The sequence below is a fragment of the Pseudophryne corroboree genome, chromosome 2 (assembly GCF_028390025.1).
Source record: "Pseudophryne corroboree isolate aPseCor3 chromosome 2, aPseCor3.hap2, whole genome shotgun sequence".
In the NCBI taxonomy this organism is placed as follows: Eukaryota; Metazoa; Chordata; class Amphibia; order Anura; family Myobatrachidae; genus Pseudophryne; species Pseudophryne corroboree.
This window is the reverse complement of record NC_086445.1, coordinates 19,855,519-19,873,366: the sequence shown is the minus strand read 5'-3', so window position 1 is coordinate 19,873,366 and position 17,848 is coordinate 19,855,519. Positions and strand designations below refer to the sequence as shown.

The 17,848-nt window shown below is 47.1% G+C and overlaps 1 protein-coding gene across 1 annotated transcript in view; it reads left to right on the top strand.

Moving 5' to 3' along the window:
• The window catches only part of CLPB (ClpB family mitochondrial disaggregase), a 148,788-nt gene extending 131,212 nt beyond the window's left edge, over nt 1–17,576 (top strand). Inside the window, exons 11-16 of the mRNA XM_063950902.1 lie at nt 5,248–5,409; nt 8,004–8,160; nt 9,281–9,354; nt 15,052–15,171; nt 16,673–16,777; nt 17,051–17,576. Coding sequence (XP_063806972.1) covers nt 5,248–5,409; nt 8,004–8,160; nt 9,281–9,354; nt 15,052–15,171; nt 16,673–16,777; nt 17,051–17,296 — 864 coding nt within the window. The 3' untranslated portion in view covers nt 17,297–17,576. The remainder of the gene's footprint in view (nt 1–5,247; nt 5,410–8,003; nt 8,161–9,280; nt 9,355–15,051; nt 15,172–16,672; nt 16,778–17,050) is intronic.
• The last annotated feature ends 272 nt before the right edge of the window (nt 17,577–17,848 follow it).

The window sequence follows — 17,848 nt, the reverse complement described above, 5'->3', positions numbered from 1 at the left end:
GTGTACGGCACCAGTAGACCATATGTACATTATAAGATGCATAGTCCAGTGTACGGCGCCAGTAGACCATATGTACATTATAAGATGCATAGTCCAGTGTACGGCGCCAGTAGACCATATGTACATTATAAGATGCATAGTCCAGTGTACGGCGCCAGTAGACCATATGTACATTATAAGATGCATAGTCCAGTGTACGGCGCCAGTAGACCATGTGTACATTATAAGATGCATAGTCCAGTGTACGGCGCCAGTAGACCATGTGTACATTATAAGATGCATAGTCCAGTGTACGGCGCCAGTAGACCATGTGTACATTATAAGATGCATAGTCCAGTGTACGGCACCAGTAGACCATATGCACATTATAAGATGCACAGTCCAGTGTACGGCACCAGTAGACCATATGCACATTATAAGATACATAGTCCAGTGTACGGCGCCAGTAGACCATATGTACATTATACAATGCATAGTCCAGTGTACGGCACCAGTAGACCATGTGTACATTATAAGATACATAGTCCAGTGTACGGCACCAGTAGACCATATGTACATTATACAATGCATAGTCCAGTGTACGGCACCAGTAGACCATATGCACATTATAAGATGCACAGTCCAGTCCAGTGTACTGCGCCAGTAGATCATATGTATATTATAAGACGCATAGTCCAGTGTACGGCACCAGTAGACCATGTGTACATTATAAGATGCACAGTCCAGTCCAGTGTACTTCGCCAGTAGATCATATGTATATTATAAGATGAAAGCACAGTATACGACACCAGTAGACCATATGCCAGCAGGGCCTTCCTACCTCTAGAATTGTCTGTTATTACCCAGTTTTTTTCTATTACTGTTGTTTCAATTGTACAGCGCCACGGAATATGCTGCGCTATATAAGAAACTGCTAATAAATAATAATAAATATGTATATTATAAGATGACATTCCAGTAGACCACATGTATATTGTGACAGTCCAGTGTAAGGCGCCAGTAGACCATATGTGTATTACGACGGTCCAGTGTACAGCGCCAGTAAACCATATGTATATTATGACAGTCCAGTGTACGGTGCCAGTAGAACATATGTATATTATGACAGTCCAGTGTACGGTGCCAGTAAACCATATGTATATTATGACAAAAGAAAAAGAAGTTGGTACTTAGTACCTCCTGGCGCCAATTTTAAATGCTCAGTAATTTATAAACAGTCTGTCTGCAGCTCTCTTAAATTAGAGGGACCACCACGCCCTCCACAGGTATAGAAATACAAAGAAAAACAACTAAGAAAGCGCTGACACTCTACACAATATTAAAATACACTCACTTTTTATTAAAATATGTAAAATACATAAGGACTGTTCCTAGGCTACCTTTAAACACTATATTACTATAGTATTCCTGATCAATCCCTAACAGTAAATAGACAAATGAGTTCCCTATAGTCACAACACTATAAGTTTTGGCCAAAATTAATGTAATAAATTTATACAGCAGAATTAGTGCACTTAATACAGCCAGATGTTTGGATGGCAGCAAAATATAATAAGTAACTTTGTAGTAGTAACTGTTGCAGTATTTGTTTCATATAGCACAAATGGTTACAAGTCCATACAGTTATTTCCAAGTATTGTAACAAGAGTTCCAGTTGTTAAGTGTTGGTTTGCCAAGCAAATTTGGAACTTTTATGCATGCAGAGTTGAAATGAATTCCAGAGTTATAATTGTTAAACTCTATTAAACATGGCCATGCTTTAAATATCTGATTGTTTTTACTGCGACCGTCCTCTGGTTAACGGGTTCCTGTCCACTCCCGGCTCTGGTGCTCCACGACCTTTTATCAAGCCCTATCCGGAGTAAAGACGGTCCCAAAAGCAATAGAGGGTAGCGATCCAGCGGTACACAGAGGGAACCTTAGTGCGGGTCTCAGGTCACAGTCCGTATGAGACGCGTTTCCCCACCTTAAAGCAATTCAGCATCGGTGGCTTCATCAGTCAGTCTGATGAAGCCGCCGATGCTGAATTGCTTTAAGGTGGGGAAACGCGTCTCATACGGACTGTGACCTGAGACCCGCACTAAGGTTCCCTCTGTGTACTGCTGGATCGCTACCCTCTATTACTTTTGGGACCGTCTTTACTCCGGATAGGGCTTGATAAAAGGTCGTGGAGCACCAGAGCCGGGAGTGGACAGGAACCCGTTTACCAGAGGACGGTCGCGGTAAAAACAATCAGATATTTAAAGCATGGCCATGTTTAATAGAGTTTAACAATTATAACTCTGGAATTCATTTCAACTCTGCATGCATAAAAGTTCCAAATTTGCTTGGCAAACCAACACTTAACAACTGGAACTCTTGTTACAATACTTGGAAATAACTGTATGGACTTGTAACCATTTGTGCTATATGAAACAAATACTGCAACAGTTACTACTACAAAGTTACTTATTATATTTTGCTGCCATCCAAACATCTGGCTGTATTAAGTGCACTAATTCTGCTGTATAAATTTATTACATTAATTTTGGCCAAAACTTATAGTGTTGTGACTATAGGGAACTCATTTGTCTATTTACTGTTAGGGATTGATCAGGAATACTATAGTAATATAGTGTTTAAAGGTAGTCTAGGAACAGTCCTTATGTATTTTACATATTTTAATAAAAAGTGAGTGTATTTTAATATTGTGTAGAGTGTCAGCGCTTTCTTAGTTGTTTTTCTTTGTATATTATGACAGTCCAGTGTACGACGCCAGTAAACCATATGTATATTATGACAGTCCAGTGTACGGTGCCAGTAGACCATATGTATATTATGACAGTCCAGTGTACGGCGCCAGTAAACCATATGTATGTTATGACAGTTCAGTGTACGGCGCCAGTAGAACATGTGTATATTATGACAGTCCAGTGTTCGGCTCCAGTAGAACATATGTTTATTATGACAGTCCAGTGTAAGACGCCAGTAGACCACATGTATATTATGACAGTCCAGTGTACGGCGCCAGTAAACCGTATGTCTATTATGACAGTACAGTGTAATACGCCAGTAGACCATATGTATATTGTGACAGTCCAGTGTAATGCGCCAGTAGACCACATGTATATTATGACAGTCCAGTGTACGGTGCCAGTAGAACATATGTATATTATGACAGACCAGTGTAAGGTGCCAGTAGAACACATATATTATGACAGTCCAGTTTAATGCGCCAGTAGACCACAGGTATATTATGACAGTCCAGTGTAAGGCGCCAGTAGAACATATGTATATTATGACAGTCCAGTGTACGGTGCCAGTAGAACATATGTATATTATGACAGTCCAGTGTACGGTGCCAGTAGAACATATGTATATTATGACAGTCCAGTGTACGGTGCCAGTAGAACATATGTATATTATGACAGTCCAGTGTAAGGTGCCAGTAGAACACATATATTATGACAGTCCAGTTTAATTGCGCCAGTAGACCACATGTATATTATGACAGTCCAGTGTAAGGCGCCAGTAGAACATATGTATATTATGACAGTCCAGTGTACGGTGCCAGTAGAACATATGTATATTATGACAGTCCAGTGTACGGTGCCAGTAGAACATATGTATATTATGACAGTCCAGTGTAAGGTGCCAGTAGAACACATATATTATGACAGTCCAGTTTAATTGCGCCAGTAGACCACATGTATATTATGACAGTCCAGTGTAAGGCGCCAGTAGAACATATGTATATTATGACAGTCCAGTGTACGGTGCCAGTAGAACATATGTATATTATGACAGTCCAGTGTAAGGCGCCAGTAGAACATATGTATATTATGACAGTCCAGTGTACGGTGCCAGTAGAACATATGTATATTATGACAGTCCAGTGTACGGTGCCAGTAGAACATATGTATATTATGACAGTCCAGTGTACGGTGCCAGTAGAACATATGTATATTATGACAGTCCAGTGTACGGTGCCAGTAGACCACATGTATATTATGACAGTCCAGTGTACGGTGCCAGTAGAACATATGTATATTATGACAGTCCAGTGTACGGTGCCAGTAGAACATATGTATATTATGACAGTCCAGTGTACGATGCCAGTAGAACACATATATTATGACAGTCCAGTGTACGGTGCCAGTAGACCACATGTATATTATGACAGTCCAGTGTAAGTCGCCAGTAGAACATATGTATATTATGACAGTCCAGTGTACGGTGCCAGTAGAACACATATATTATGACAGTCCAGTTTAATTGCGCCAGTAGACCACATGTATATTATGACAGTCCAGTGTAAGGCGCCAGTAGAACATATGTATATTATGACAGTCCAGTGTACGGTGCCAGTAGAACATATGTATATTATGACAGTCCAGTGTACGGTGCCAGTAGAACATATGTATATTATGACAGTTCAGTGTAAGGCGCTAGTAGAACATATGTATATTATGACAGTCCAGTGTACGGTGCCAGTAGAACATATGTATATTATGACAGTCCAGTGTACGGTGCCAGTAGACAACATGTATATTATGACAGTCCAGTGTACGGTGCCAGTAGACCACATGTATATTATGACAGTCCAGTGTACGGTGCCAGTAGAACATATGTATATTATGACAGTCCAGTGTACGGTGCCAGTAGAACATATGTATATTATGACAGTCCAGTGTACGGTGCCAGTAGAACATATGTATATTATGACAGTCCAGTGTACGGTGCCAGTAGAACATATGTATATTATGACAGTCCAGTGTACGGTGCCAGTAGAACATATGTATATTATGACAGTCCAGTGTACGGTGCCAGTAGAACATATGTATATTATGACAGTCCAGTGTAAGTTGCCAGTAGAACATATGTATATTATGACAGTCCAGTGTACGGTGCCAGTAGAACATATGTATATTATGACAGTCCAGTGTACGGTGCCAGTAGAACATATGTATATTATGACAGTCCAGTGTACGGTGCCAGTAGAACATATGTATATTATGACAGTCCAGTGTACGGTGCCAGTAGAACATATGTATATTATGACAGTCCAGTGTACGGTGCCAGTAGAACATATGTATATTATGACAGTCCAGTGTACGGTGCCAGTAGAACATATGTATATTATGACAGTCCAGTGTACGGTGCCAGTAGACCACATGTACATTATGACAGTCCGGTGTACTCTGCATGAGGAGTAGGTGATATGTGTATGAGGCACAATACTCGCGTAACCCTGTCACATTTATACAGGTCGCCAAGTTCATTGGGTCTCCCCCGGGTTATGTCGGACACGAGGAAGGGGGGCAATTGACCAAGAAGCTGAAGGATTGCCCTAACGCGGTGGTGCTCTTTGACGAGGTGGATAAGGCGCACCCCGACGTCCTCACCATTATGCTGCAGCTGTTTGATGAGGTGAGCTGGTTGTATTCTTTTACCCACTGTCACCATACATGGGTTCTCCTTGGGTTTATGATGGGCATAAGCAGCCATCATGGGGGTGGGAGGAGTGGGTGGGTGCACAAAGGGTGTGTTCTGATGGGAGGGGGGTGAAGGTGGTTTGGGGTGATATTAATTAAGCGGTTCCCTATGTGAGGTCACTGAAGAGATTTGCTGTCTGTGTTACTGTCTGCAAATTCCAGCAGATCTCAGTAAGTAATGTCTGCGTACTATGTGATGTGCTGCAGGCAACTTGTACTAAGCAGCATCTGCCCAGGCCACGTTCCGTCTCTCTCTCACTGCGTGTCCAGGTCACGTTCCGTCTATCACTGTCTAGGCCACGTTCCATCTCTCACTGCATGTCTGGGCCACATACTGTCTCTCTCTCACTGCGTGTCCAGGCCACGTTCCGTCTCTCTCTCATTGCGTGTCCGGGTCACGTTCCATCTCTGACTGCCTGTCCAGGCCACGTTCCGTCTCTCACTGCGTGTCCAGGCCAAGTTCCGTCTCTCTCTCACTGCGTGTCCAGGCCACGTTCCATCTTTCACTGCGTGTCCGGGCCACCTTCTGTCCCTCTCACTGCGTGTCCGGTCCACGTTCCGTCTCTCTCTCACTGCTTGTCCGGGACACGTTCCGTCTCTCTCACTGCGTGTCCGGGCCACATTCTGTCTCTCTCCCACTGCGTGTCCAGGCCACGTTCTGTCTCTCTCCCACTGCGTGTCCGGGCCACGTTCTGTCTCTCTCTCACTGCGTGTCCAGGCCACGTTCCATCTCTCACTGCGTGACCAGGCCACATTCCATCTCTCTCACTGCGTGTCCAGGCCACGTTCCATCTTTCACTGCGTATCCGGGCCACATTCTGTCCCTCTCACTGCGTGTCCGGACCACGTTCCGTCTCTCTCTCACTGCGTGTCCTGGCCACATTCTGTCTCTCTCCCACTGCGTGTCCAGGCCACATTCCGTCTCTCTCTCACTGCGTGCCCGGGCCACATTCCGTCTCTCTCTCACTGCGTGTCCAGGCCACATTCCATCTCTCACTGCGTGACCAGGCCACATTCCATCTCTCTCACTGCGTGTCCAGGCCACGTTCCGTCACTCTCTCACTTCCTGTCCAGGCCACGTTCTTTCTCTCTCTCACTGCGCTGCGACTCCCCACATTGGTGGGTCTCCGAAAGCAAAGTCTATGTACTATGTGATGTGTTGTAAGCCACTTGTACTAAGCTGCGTCTGTCCAGGCCACATTCCGTCTCACTCTCACTGCCTGTCCAGGCCATGTTCCGTCTCACTCTCACTGCCTGTCCAGGCCACGTTCCGTCTCTCACTGCGTGTCCAGGCCACGTTCCATCTCTCACTGCGTGTCCAGGCCACGTTCCGTCTCTCACTGCATGTCCAGGCCACATTCCGTCTCTCACTGCGTGTCCAGGCCATGTTCCGTCTCTCTCACTGCATGTCCAGGCCACGTTCCGTCTCGCTCACTGCATGTCCAGGCCACGTTCCGTCTCTCTCACTGTGTGTCCAGGCCACATTCCGTCTCTCACTGTGTGTCCAGGCCACGTTCCGTCTCTCACTGCGTGTCCGGGCCACATTCTGTCTCTCACTGCCTGTCCGGGCCACATTTCGTCGCTCTCTCACTGCGTGTCCAGGCCACGTTCCGTCTCACTGCCTGTCCAGGCCACGTTCCGTCTCTCTCGCTGCCTGTCCAGGCCACATTCCGTCTTGCACTGCCTGCCCAGGCCATGTTCCGTCTCTCTCTCTCCCACTGCGCTGCGACTCCCCACATTGGTGGATCTGAACAAGTTGTCCTGTAGAGCGTTTTGTCAATATCGCAGCAGACAATCACTCGTGCTCCCTGGCTGTCGTTACTCTGCCAGGACTGTAAGAGCCGGGATATGAGTTTTCTGTATGTCTCCTCCGAGGACTCGCTCCCCCTGCCTGCTAATAAAACCTTATTCCCGTCCTCCTCCCCTCTCTGTGCTCCGTCTTCTCATCCTCAGGATTAATATAGTGATCCTCGTTGCATAGATCACAGCGCGCCAGCTAAATGTAAAATCAATTCCAAGAGCAATGTTGGACAGGGGCAATAAGTGAGATGTTAATCTTCAGCACCCAGGAAAGATTTCTTGCTGCATCTTTCCATCTGTCACTGCGTGTACGGAAGTGGCCGGGGACAGTCTGTCTTCCTGTTATTATAGCGCTTTGCCCTGTGCTGTTTAAAGTGGTATTATAGCTACAAATATATGTTGGCACTCCCGAGATGGTTTATTTCTGCTGTCTATCATTCATGACATCTCTCACAGCTCTGGTTAATTAGATAATGGAGTAAGAGTTGCTCAGTGCGCGCTGCTGAGAGCTGCCATCTGTGTAAGAGTCCATCCAGCCTCCTGGAAAGAGAGAGCACTACTGTATATACTTGTAGTTTTACAATACCACTAGCGAAATGGATTCGGCATTGAAGCAGATTTTTAATCTTGCAGTTGAACGCCAGAACAGAACGCGGCCGTCTATCTTTTAGCGATGCCCTGATTGGCTTTGCCCTCTTTTTCTATATCCTTTGTTTTTTTTCTCTCTAGGGCCGGCTGACCGACGGTAAGGGGAAGACCATTGAATGTAAAGACGCCATCTTCATCATGACCTGTAACGTGGGCAGCGATGAGATTGCCCAGCATGCTCTGCAGCTGAGACAGGAAGCCCAGGAGCTGAAGAGGCGCAGGTTGGCGGAGAACCTAGGTGAGCTGACCGTTCTCTCATCCAGCGGGCAGCACTGGCCAAACCAGCGATGACACGTTATTGAGGACGCTGTCACACGTCTCGTTCCGAGAGCTCTGATTGGACGGCTGCCCAGCCACAAGTGCTGAGCTGTTAGCTGCATGTCACTGCAAAACTCTCCTGACTTCTGAGACACTGTTCAGGCTGCTGCAGGAGTATTACCGAGAGGCGGAGACTGTAGTGTGGCGCAGCTCTGTATGTGCGCTCTGTGTCTCGGCTCAGAATGCCCCTGTACTGTACTGGGTTTAAATTTGGGGTCTTCACATCCCCCATGTAAGGGCACACGGCTGATTCATTGATTAAAGGCCTGATTTAGGCCGAGTGAATCTATGGTCACGGTATCGACGCAGGCACCATTGCTCTCTGTGTTCATGATCGCAACTGAAGGCAGATACACCACCCCGAAAAACGCCCGTGACATGCCTGTGTTTTTTACCACCACTCCGCGATACCTTCCCCAAACGTGTATATATACTGTACATATACACAGTCGGGTCACATTATTATAACCACCTCCTGCACGTGACGTCGGCAGCGCGTAGCCCATGAAGTACGTCACGCGTCGTGCGCTGGCTTGGTGGGTATATAAGGAGTGATAGGCCGTCTGCACACACATCATTATTGCTGTCCTGGGTAAATGGGGCGATTTGTCGGAGTTACAGTAAGGGATGATTATCGGCTTTTGGGGAAAGGCTGGCGGTATTTCTGACACAGCGCAGTTGTGTGACCTCTGTGCGCGCTGCTGCAGTGAAGGTGTATTGTGACTGGACAGACGATACCATTGCGAATAACCGACGTGGAAATCGCGGAGCGCCACTGATGTGAGAGGTGAACGTCGGCTACGAAGGTGCGAGAGGACCAACCGACACGCTACAGCGGAGCAGCTCACCGTCAGTATGAACCTACGCCGACCTACCAGCCCCTCATTAAGTCACTCCCAGCCGGTCTAGCTGCTGTCCGAGCTGCACGCGGCGGTTACTGTGGCTGGTGCTCAGGATAATGTGACTGCACCGTGTATGTGTGATCTGGCGCTGCGTTATATTGTGTGTGCGACACATTGCGCTGTTCTCTCTGCTTACAGATGACATACAGATTGAGGAGAAGATTACCATTTCCAAACAGTTCAAGGACAACATTATCCGGCCCCTACTTAAGGTCTGTTCCTATCTGTATGTCTGTGTGTGTCTCCCGACATTGGCCCATACTGGTGAGGATCAGAGTCTGTCGTGTCCCATGTCACATTCTGCAGAGCCGTGACTGCTCCTCAGCATCTGGGGGGGGGTTCCCCATGAGGGAATGTGTCCGTGCCTCATTGCGGGGTCTGTCTATCGGTGATACAGGCTGGGTCAGGTCATACAGCAGAGAAAGATTTCTGATGTCAGCCACTGATAACCCCGCCTCCGGCGTCCCCTGCACGGACGCGCCTCTGCCGGATTACTGCCCTGTAGGTTTGGATGTCTCCCAGGGCTGCTGCGGCTTCTAACCAAAATCAGATTTCCGTACACAATAAGTGTACCTGGAATTAATTCCAGGTTAATCTTTCAGAGTCCAGGGCTTAATGGGCATTTCATAGACACCGGATTGATTCCACTTACAGTGCCAGTATCGCATGGTGCTGCTCACCTTAACCCTTTATTGTCAGGGGGCCTCAGTGGGGTAAAAATAGAGTGACTGAAGATTTGCAAATGCCAGCTGTTCTGATCCTAGAGGTTACATAGACAATGCAAGAAAAAATGCCTGTTTTAAGAATTAGTTTTATGTCTGAACTTAGTTTCATATAAAGGTGTCTAACACAGTCTTTCTGCATCACTGTGACAGCATCATGACCACATCACTACTCTGTGCTGCTGGGGACCCTGCTCCTCCCACTATATAACTCTCAGTCTGTGGCTTCCTGCTGCCTCCATTCCCCTCCTCACATCATGTCACTGCCCCTGTCACATGCAGCCCTGTCCTCACTGACACATCACTCATCTCCTGATATACTCTGTGCTGCTGGGGACCCTGCTCCTCCCACTATATAACTCTCAGTCTGTGGCTTCCTGCTGCCTCCATTCCCCTCCTCACATCATGTCACTGCCCCTGTCACATGCAGCCCTGTCCTCACTGACACATCACTCATCTCCTGATATACTCTGTGCTGCTGGGGACCCTGCTCCTCCCACTATATAACTCTCAGTCTGTGGCTTCCTGCTGCCTCCATTCCCCTCCTCACATGTCACTGCCCCTGTCACATGCAGCCCTGTCCTCACTGACACATCCCTCATCTCCTGATATACTCTGTGCTACTGGGGACCCTGCTCCTCCCACTATATAACTCTCAGTCTGTGGCTTCCTGCTGCCTCCATTCCCCTCCTCACACTGTGTCACTAGGGCAGAGTAAATGGGCCAAGTGGTTCTTATCTGCCGTCACATTGTACGTAGGCGGAGATCATTTCAAATGTATAGAATAAGTGCTATAGTAAATGTAACATGACTCTGTTTACCCATGTTATCCACAACAGCACCTGATCATACTTTACATACCTGTATATACCAGGGACGTGCAGTCAGGGGAGGTAGGAGGCAGTGCCTCCCCTGTCATTAATGATTAAAATATTATAAAGAAGATACTTTTGACACATATTCTGTGTCATGAGTATCTGCTTTATATTATCCTAATCATACCTCCTGTGTAAAATGTGTTTGGGAGGCACCGACCGTGGTGCCTCCCTGTCAGATAGGGAAAGGTATGGAGAGCGGGGGGCAGGCACGGGCGGGGCCTAGCAATGGGCATTAAAAGCCCATTGAAATAACATGGGAAAGCGGCACCATTAGATTAGAGGTGCCGCTTTCACACAGGGACGTGCTTTCAACCTATGAAAGCACGTCCTCTGTCAGTCAGGCCACAGTGATTGGCCAGCGGATCCGTCACTGGATCCGCTGCCAATCACTGTTGTGGGCGCAGCGGAGGTTCGGGTGTCGGTGGAGGTGCTGGCGGTGGAGGTGCAGGCGGCGGTAGGCGGCGGAGGTGTGGGTGATGGGTGGCGGCGGAGGTGCAGGCGGCGGGCGCGGGTGGTGGTGCAGAGTTCGGGCAGCGGAGCGGTAACAATTTCAAAAATGGCGCCATAGCGTCATTTTTTAAATTCAAGATGGCCGCCGCAAGCCAATCACGGCTCGCTGCGTCATCGCCCCGCCCCCTCCAGATGTCAGCGCGAGGGAGCGGCTGTCAGTCCGACGGCGGAGGAGGAGCAGAGAAGAGCTGTTGAAGGCAGAAGACGCCTGAAGTCCTGGATGGGCGGCGGCTATGCAAAAGAGCTTAGCAGCCGCCGCCCACCAGGTGAAGACGCTGGAAGCCCTGCGGAAGGCGGCAGCCATGCAAAAGAACTTAAAGGCCGCCGCCCGACTCTGGTGTTTTTATTTTAATACTTTCTTTACAGGTGGACAACAGGTGCCAGCAGGCCATTTATGTCCGGGCATACTGGCACTTGTGGTTCTCCATGTGTAAGCATGCTGGGGCAGGCTTGCTGGGACCTGTTGGCCACCTGTAAAGAACAATATTACTGTTCTTTACAGGCGGACCACAGGTGCCAGCGGGCCATTTATAGCCGGGCATGCTGGCACTTGTGGTTCTCCAAGTGCCAGCATGCTGGGGCAGGCTTGCTGGGACCTGTAGGGCACCTGTCAAGAATAATATTAACAATGAACCCCGCACCCACCCCTATCAGCCCAGTACTAGCTGTTGCTCAGGAGGGGAACCCCATTTTCATTTTTTGGGGTCCCCACTTCCGAGGAATTCCTGCCCTAGTCTGACTGGTTTGTCGGGGTCAGATTAGCACGAATGTAGGGGGGGGGGGCTACACTTTTTTTTTTACCCCACTCTATTGGGGGAAGAGGGGGGGGGGGGTGTCGCCTTACATACCTGTATATGCTGATCTCACCTTACACACCTGTATATACTGATCTCACCTTACATACCTGTATATACTGATCTCACCTTACATACCTGTATATACTGATCTTACCTTACATACCTGTATATACTGATCTCACCTTACATACCTGTATATAATGATCATACCTTACATACCTGTATATACTGATCTCACCTTACACACCTGTATATACTGATCATACCTTACATACCTGTATATACTGATCTCTCCTTACACACCTGTATATACTAATCTCACCTTACATACCTGTATATACTGATCATACCTTATGTACCTGTGTATACTGATCTCACCTTACATACCTGTATATACTGATCACACCTTACACACCTGTATATACTGATCTCGCCTTACACACCTGTATATACTGATCATACCTTACTTACCTGTATATACTGATCTCGCCTTACATACCTGCATATACTGATCTCACCTTACATACCTGTATATACTGATCACACCTTACACACCTGTATATACTGATCTTACCTTACACACCTGTATATACTGATCATACCTTACATACCTGTATATACTGATCTTACCTTACACACCTGTATATACTGATCATACCTTACATACCTGTATATACTGATCTTACCTTACACACCTGTATATACTGATCATACCTTACATACCTGTATATACTGATCTTACCTTACACACCTGTATATACTGATCATACCTTACATACCTGTATATACTGATCTCACCTTACATATCTGTATATACTAATCTCACCTTACATACCTGTATATACTGATCTCACCTTACATACCTGTATATACTAATCTCACCTTACATACCTGTATATACTGATCTCACCTTACATACCTGTATATACTGATCTCACCTTACATACCTGTATATACTGATCATACCTTACATACCTGTATATACTGATCTTACCTTACACACCTGTATATACTGATCATACCTTACATACCTGTATATACTAATCTCACCTTGCATACCTGTATATACTGATCATACCTTACGTACCTGTGTATACTGATCTCACCTTACATACCTGTATATACTGATCTTACCTTACACACCTGTATATACTGATCATACCTTACATACCTGTATATACTGATCATACCTGTATATACTGATCTTACCTTACATACCTGTATATACTGATATCACCTTACACACCTGTATATACTGATCATACCTTACATACCTGTATATACTGATCTCTCCTTACACACCTGTATATACTAATCTCACCTTACATACCTGTATATACTGATCATACCTTATGTACCTGTGTATACTGATCTCACCTTACATACCTGTATATACTGATCATACCTTACATACCTGTATATACTGATCTTACCTTACACACCTGTATATACTGATCATACCTTACATACCTGTATATACTAATCTCACCTTGCATACCTGTATATACTGATCATACCTTACGTACCTGTGTATACTGATCTCACCTTACATACCTGTATATACTGATCTTACCTTACACACCTGTATATACTGATCATACCTTACATACCTGTATATACTGATCATACCTGTATATACTGATCTTACCTTACATACCTGTATATACTGATATCACCTTACACACCTGTATATACTGATCATACCTTACATACCTGTATATACTGATCTCTCCTTACACACCTGTATATACTAATCTCACCTTACATACCTGTATATACTGATCATACCTTATGTACCTGTGTATACTGATCTCACCTTACATACCTGTATATACTGATCACACCTGTATATACTGATCTTACCTTACACACCTGTATATACTGATCATACCTTACATACCTGTATATACTGATCTTAGCTTACACACCTGTGTATACTGATCATACCTTACACACCTGTATATACTAATCTCACCTTACTTACCTGTATATACTGATCACACCTTACACACCTGTATATACTGATCTTACCTTACACACCTGTATATACTGATCTTACCTTACACACCTGTATATACTGATCATGCCTTACATACCTGTATATACTGATCTTACCTTACATACCTGTATATACTAATCTCACCTTACATACCTGTATATACTGATCATACCTTACATACCTGTATATACTGATCTCACCTTACACACCTGTATATACTGATCTCACCTTACATACCTGTATATACTGATCACACCTTACATACCTGTATATACTGATCACACCTTACATACCTGTATATACTGATCTTACCTTACACACCTGTATATACTGATCATACCTTACATACCTGTATATACTGATCTCACCTTACACACCTGTGTATACTGATCATACCTTACATACCTGTATATACTAATCTCACCTTACATACCTGTATATACTGATCATACCTTACATACCTGTATATACTGATCATACCTTACGTACCTGTGTATACTGATCATACCTTGCGTACCTGTGTATACTGATCATACCTTACATATCTCCTACACTGGCCGCCGGTGATGGCGCTGCCCCTCCTATACTTGGCGCTGCCTCTCCTATACTGGCCCCAAGTCTTGGGTGCCCCCTGCTGACAGGTCTCTGCTTTGCCCCGGCGAGAGCGGCCGTGTGATGTATTACTGCGTATTTGTCCTGTGAGCTTTTCCAGATCTGCTCTGCCCAGCTGCATAATTCACTTTGGCTGCATCTGCTGCTGCTGTCATAGCCCCAGAGACCGCTCTCCTGGAGGCCCAGGGCGGCAGCCTGCTCCAGATGGGATTATGGGAGGAGGAGGATGCAGCCATCATTACCACACAACCCACATACATGACACACACACACGAAGGACCTAGGCAGCTCAGTAATAAATCTATATATATACATATGTATATACAGTACCTGTACGGAAATGCATTATGTTTGGCGCTATTGATAGACCCCTCCGTCCTGACGTTCGCAGGCTCACTTCCGGAGAGACGAGTTCCTGGGGCGGATTAATGAGATTGTCTTCTTCCTGCCCTTCTGCCGCTCCGAGCTGTCTCAGCTGGTCATGAAGGAACTGAACTCTTGGGCCAAAAAGGTAAAATCACAAAGCTGGTAACGGGACTTTCACATACATTACTAATAGTGGTGAGACCTTTCTTATCCCGGGGCCCGATTGCAGACGGCTTCAGTAAAACATTATATTAGTTTCTGCAATGACATATATGGAGCAGAGGATCGATATAACGTATGTTATATTGCATGCTCAGTGGCTGGTAGTGCAGATGTTGTAATATGCGCGGTTATTATCACCCTGTATGAGATGTTTTATGTACCGTCCAGAGCCCTTTACAACGCGCGCTTCCCCTTTAACCCTCTACTTAGAGTTTTTTTTGCAAAGTTCATAGTATTTTCATATCGCTATAAATGGCTGTTAAGGGACTAGTGACGGTCCCGCAGAATCTTCTTCCAAGCTGACCCAAAACTCTGGAGTTTCTATGGCAACCAGCGAGCTTGCGCCATCCCCGCAGGCCGGGAAATAACAGGCCTGTGTCAGCGACCCCGAGGCCACAATCGTGCCCCAGACACTCGCTGCAACTCTATATAACAATAACAGGAGCATGTCTGTAAGAATGAGGCTTTTGTGACCGCCTCTCCGCTGGGTAACGCGGCGGGCGCTCCGAAATTCCCTGACTATAGAGCGAGGCCTCCGTGTCTAACAGCAACAGCCTGGTGACCCCTAATCCTCCTGGCACAGCTCATTACAGCCTATAATACACTCTGGTTAGTTGTAGCGCTTGTGAGTGACTGAATAGGACGCAGTTGTGATATGTGATTACACGTTAGATTGCCAGCTCCTGAGGGCAGGGGGTAGTTGCGATTCTCTGTGGCAGAAGGGGTTAATAGCGAGTGTCTTCTGTCTGAATCTGGGCGGTAATTGCTGGTGAACCAGAGCACAGTCTGTACGTTCCCGGTGACCTGGGGAGGACCCTGGAAAGGCTGATTATAGCAGAGAATAGGCTGTTGTGCGTGGAACAGTGCTGTCATTCAGTGACACGGACTCCACACGTGGCCCAGTGGAATAAGGTGTTCATCAGGCCCTGTATTGTATCACACACAGACACACAGGGGAGGGGGCACTGCCACGTCATTGTCACTAAAGGGCTAGCTTATGTGGGCAAATACTCGGCCCAATACCCACAGTATCACTGGCCGGCCGCGTCACAGCGGTCTGTTATAAGCACGCGGTACGCCGTCGCACAGTGAGACAGACAGCGGGTGATGGTTATAGAAGAGCGGTGGATGGGGCGTGAGGGCTCGCCATCATACCCTGTACCCTACTGCCCCCCCCCCCCCCCCCAGGGTACCCTGTCGGCATTCTAAAATCAGTCATAATGACCGAGCCGCTTCCCTTCCCATTACTATGTAACCTGTATGCGTCCCCTCCTCACCAGCCTATGGGAGCCTTTCCCAGATCCCCCGCCCCATCCGTCAGCATGGACTATGGCGATACAGAGTGCAGAGGCCCATTTCTTTATGGTACCCGGGGTGCCACGTGTGGCCTGTTCCTCCATAGAACTTGTGTTTCTCTTCCTCAGGCCAAACAGCGACACGATATCACGCTGCTCTGGGACCGCGAAGTGATGGATGTGTTGGCAGATGGATACAACGTCCATTACGGGGCTCGCTCCATAAAACACGAGGTACCGCCGCTTCTGTTCTGTGTCTGTGAGTCTGCGGCCCTGTAGCCACTATACCAGTAAGGGGGCTGCACCCCTAAATTACCCTTTTCACCTGGTTACATGCTGCGGCTCTCCCTGCTTGCTCCCTTTTGTATACACTGCACGGATATCGGGAAGGGGCAGATACATAATGTAAGCCGATAGACTGGTTCGATGATACCTGCTGGTGCCCTACTGGGCTAGCCAGCGCTGTATGTATCCTTCCCCCATAACGATGATGGTTGGTCCCCGCAGGTGGAGAGACGGGTGGTGAACCAGTTGGCGGCTGCCTACGAGCAGGACCTCCTCCCGCAGGGGTGCACCCTGAGGATTACCGTGGAGGACTCTGACAAGCACCTTCTTAAAGGGCCGGCCAAGGCCGACGGTGGGGAGAACACGAAGGTGCCTCGCCTGAGACTGGAAATCGTGGAACAGGGCAGCAAGGGGCGGAAACTGGACATCATGGAGCCTCTGTCCCTAGAGGACGTTCCCTTTTCCTGACCTGCAAGCGGCTCGTCCACCTCTCCTGGTGGCGGCATTGACGGCTGCGTTATGTGGTCACTGTTGAAGATTGGGAAGGATCTGTAGTCTGGTATTTGTGTGTGATAGAGCAAGTGAGACACACGGTCCTAGGAGGGTTGTTGGGGTCTCCTATATGAACGCCGGTTGCATGCTGGAAACTTATGTGGTCACAGTCTGGGGCTGGTGGTGGGTCATCGGGGACACAGTACGGGGGACACGTGTAAGCTTTTTTTCTCAATTAAATTATTTTGAGTTAAAATTGTGTTGTGTATATGTGGGATCGCTCGCTGGGGTTTCAAATGCTGTCTCTAGTCGCACACCAGACCTTCCAATCCGCCAAACCCCCCGATATACCCGCACGTTCCCCGCCCAGGAGGGCGCAGCCGGTGCCGACAGTATAAAAGCGTAAGCTGCCATTGGCTGTACTGAGCCACCTGTATCCGTGTCACCGGCTGAATAACGCTTCCGCTCTGCTTAATGTGCCGCTGTTACCGAGTACACTGTTACCAGGGAGACGGAGTCTGCTGAACG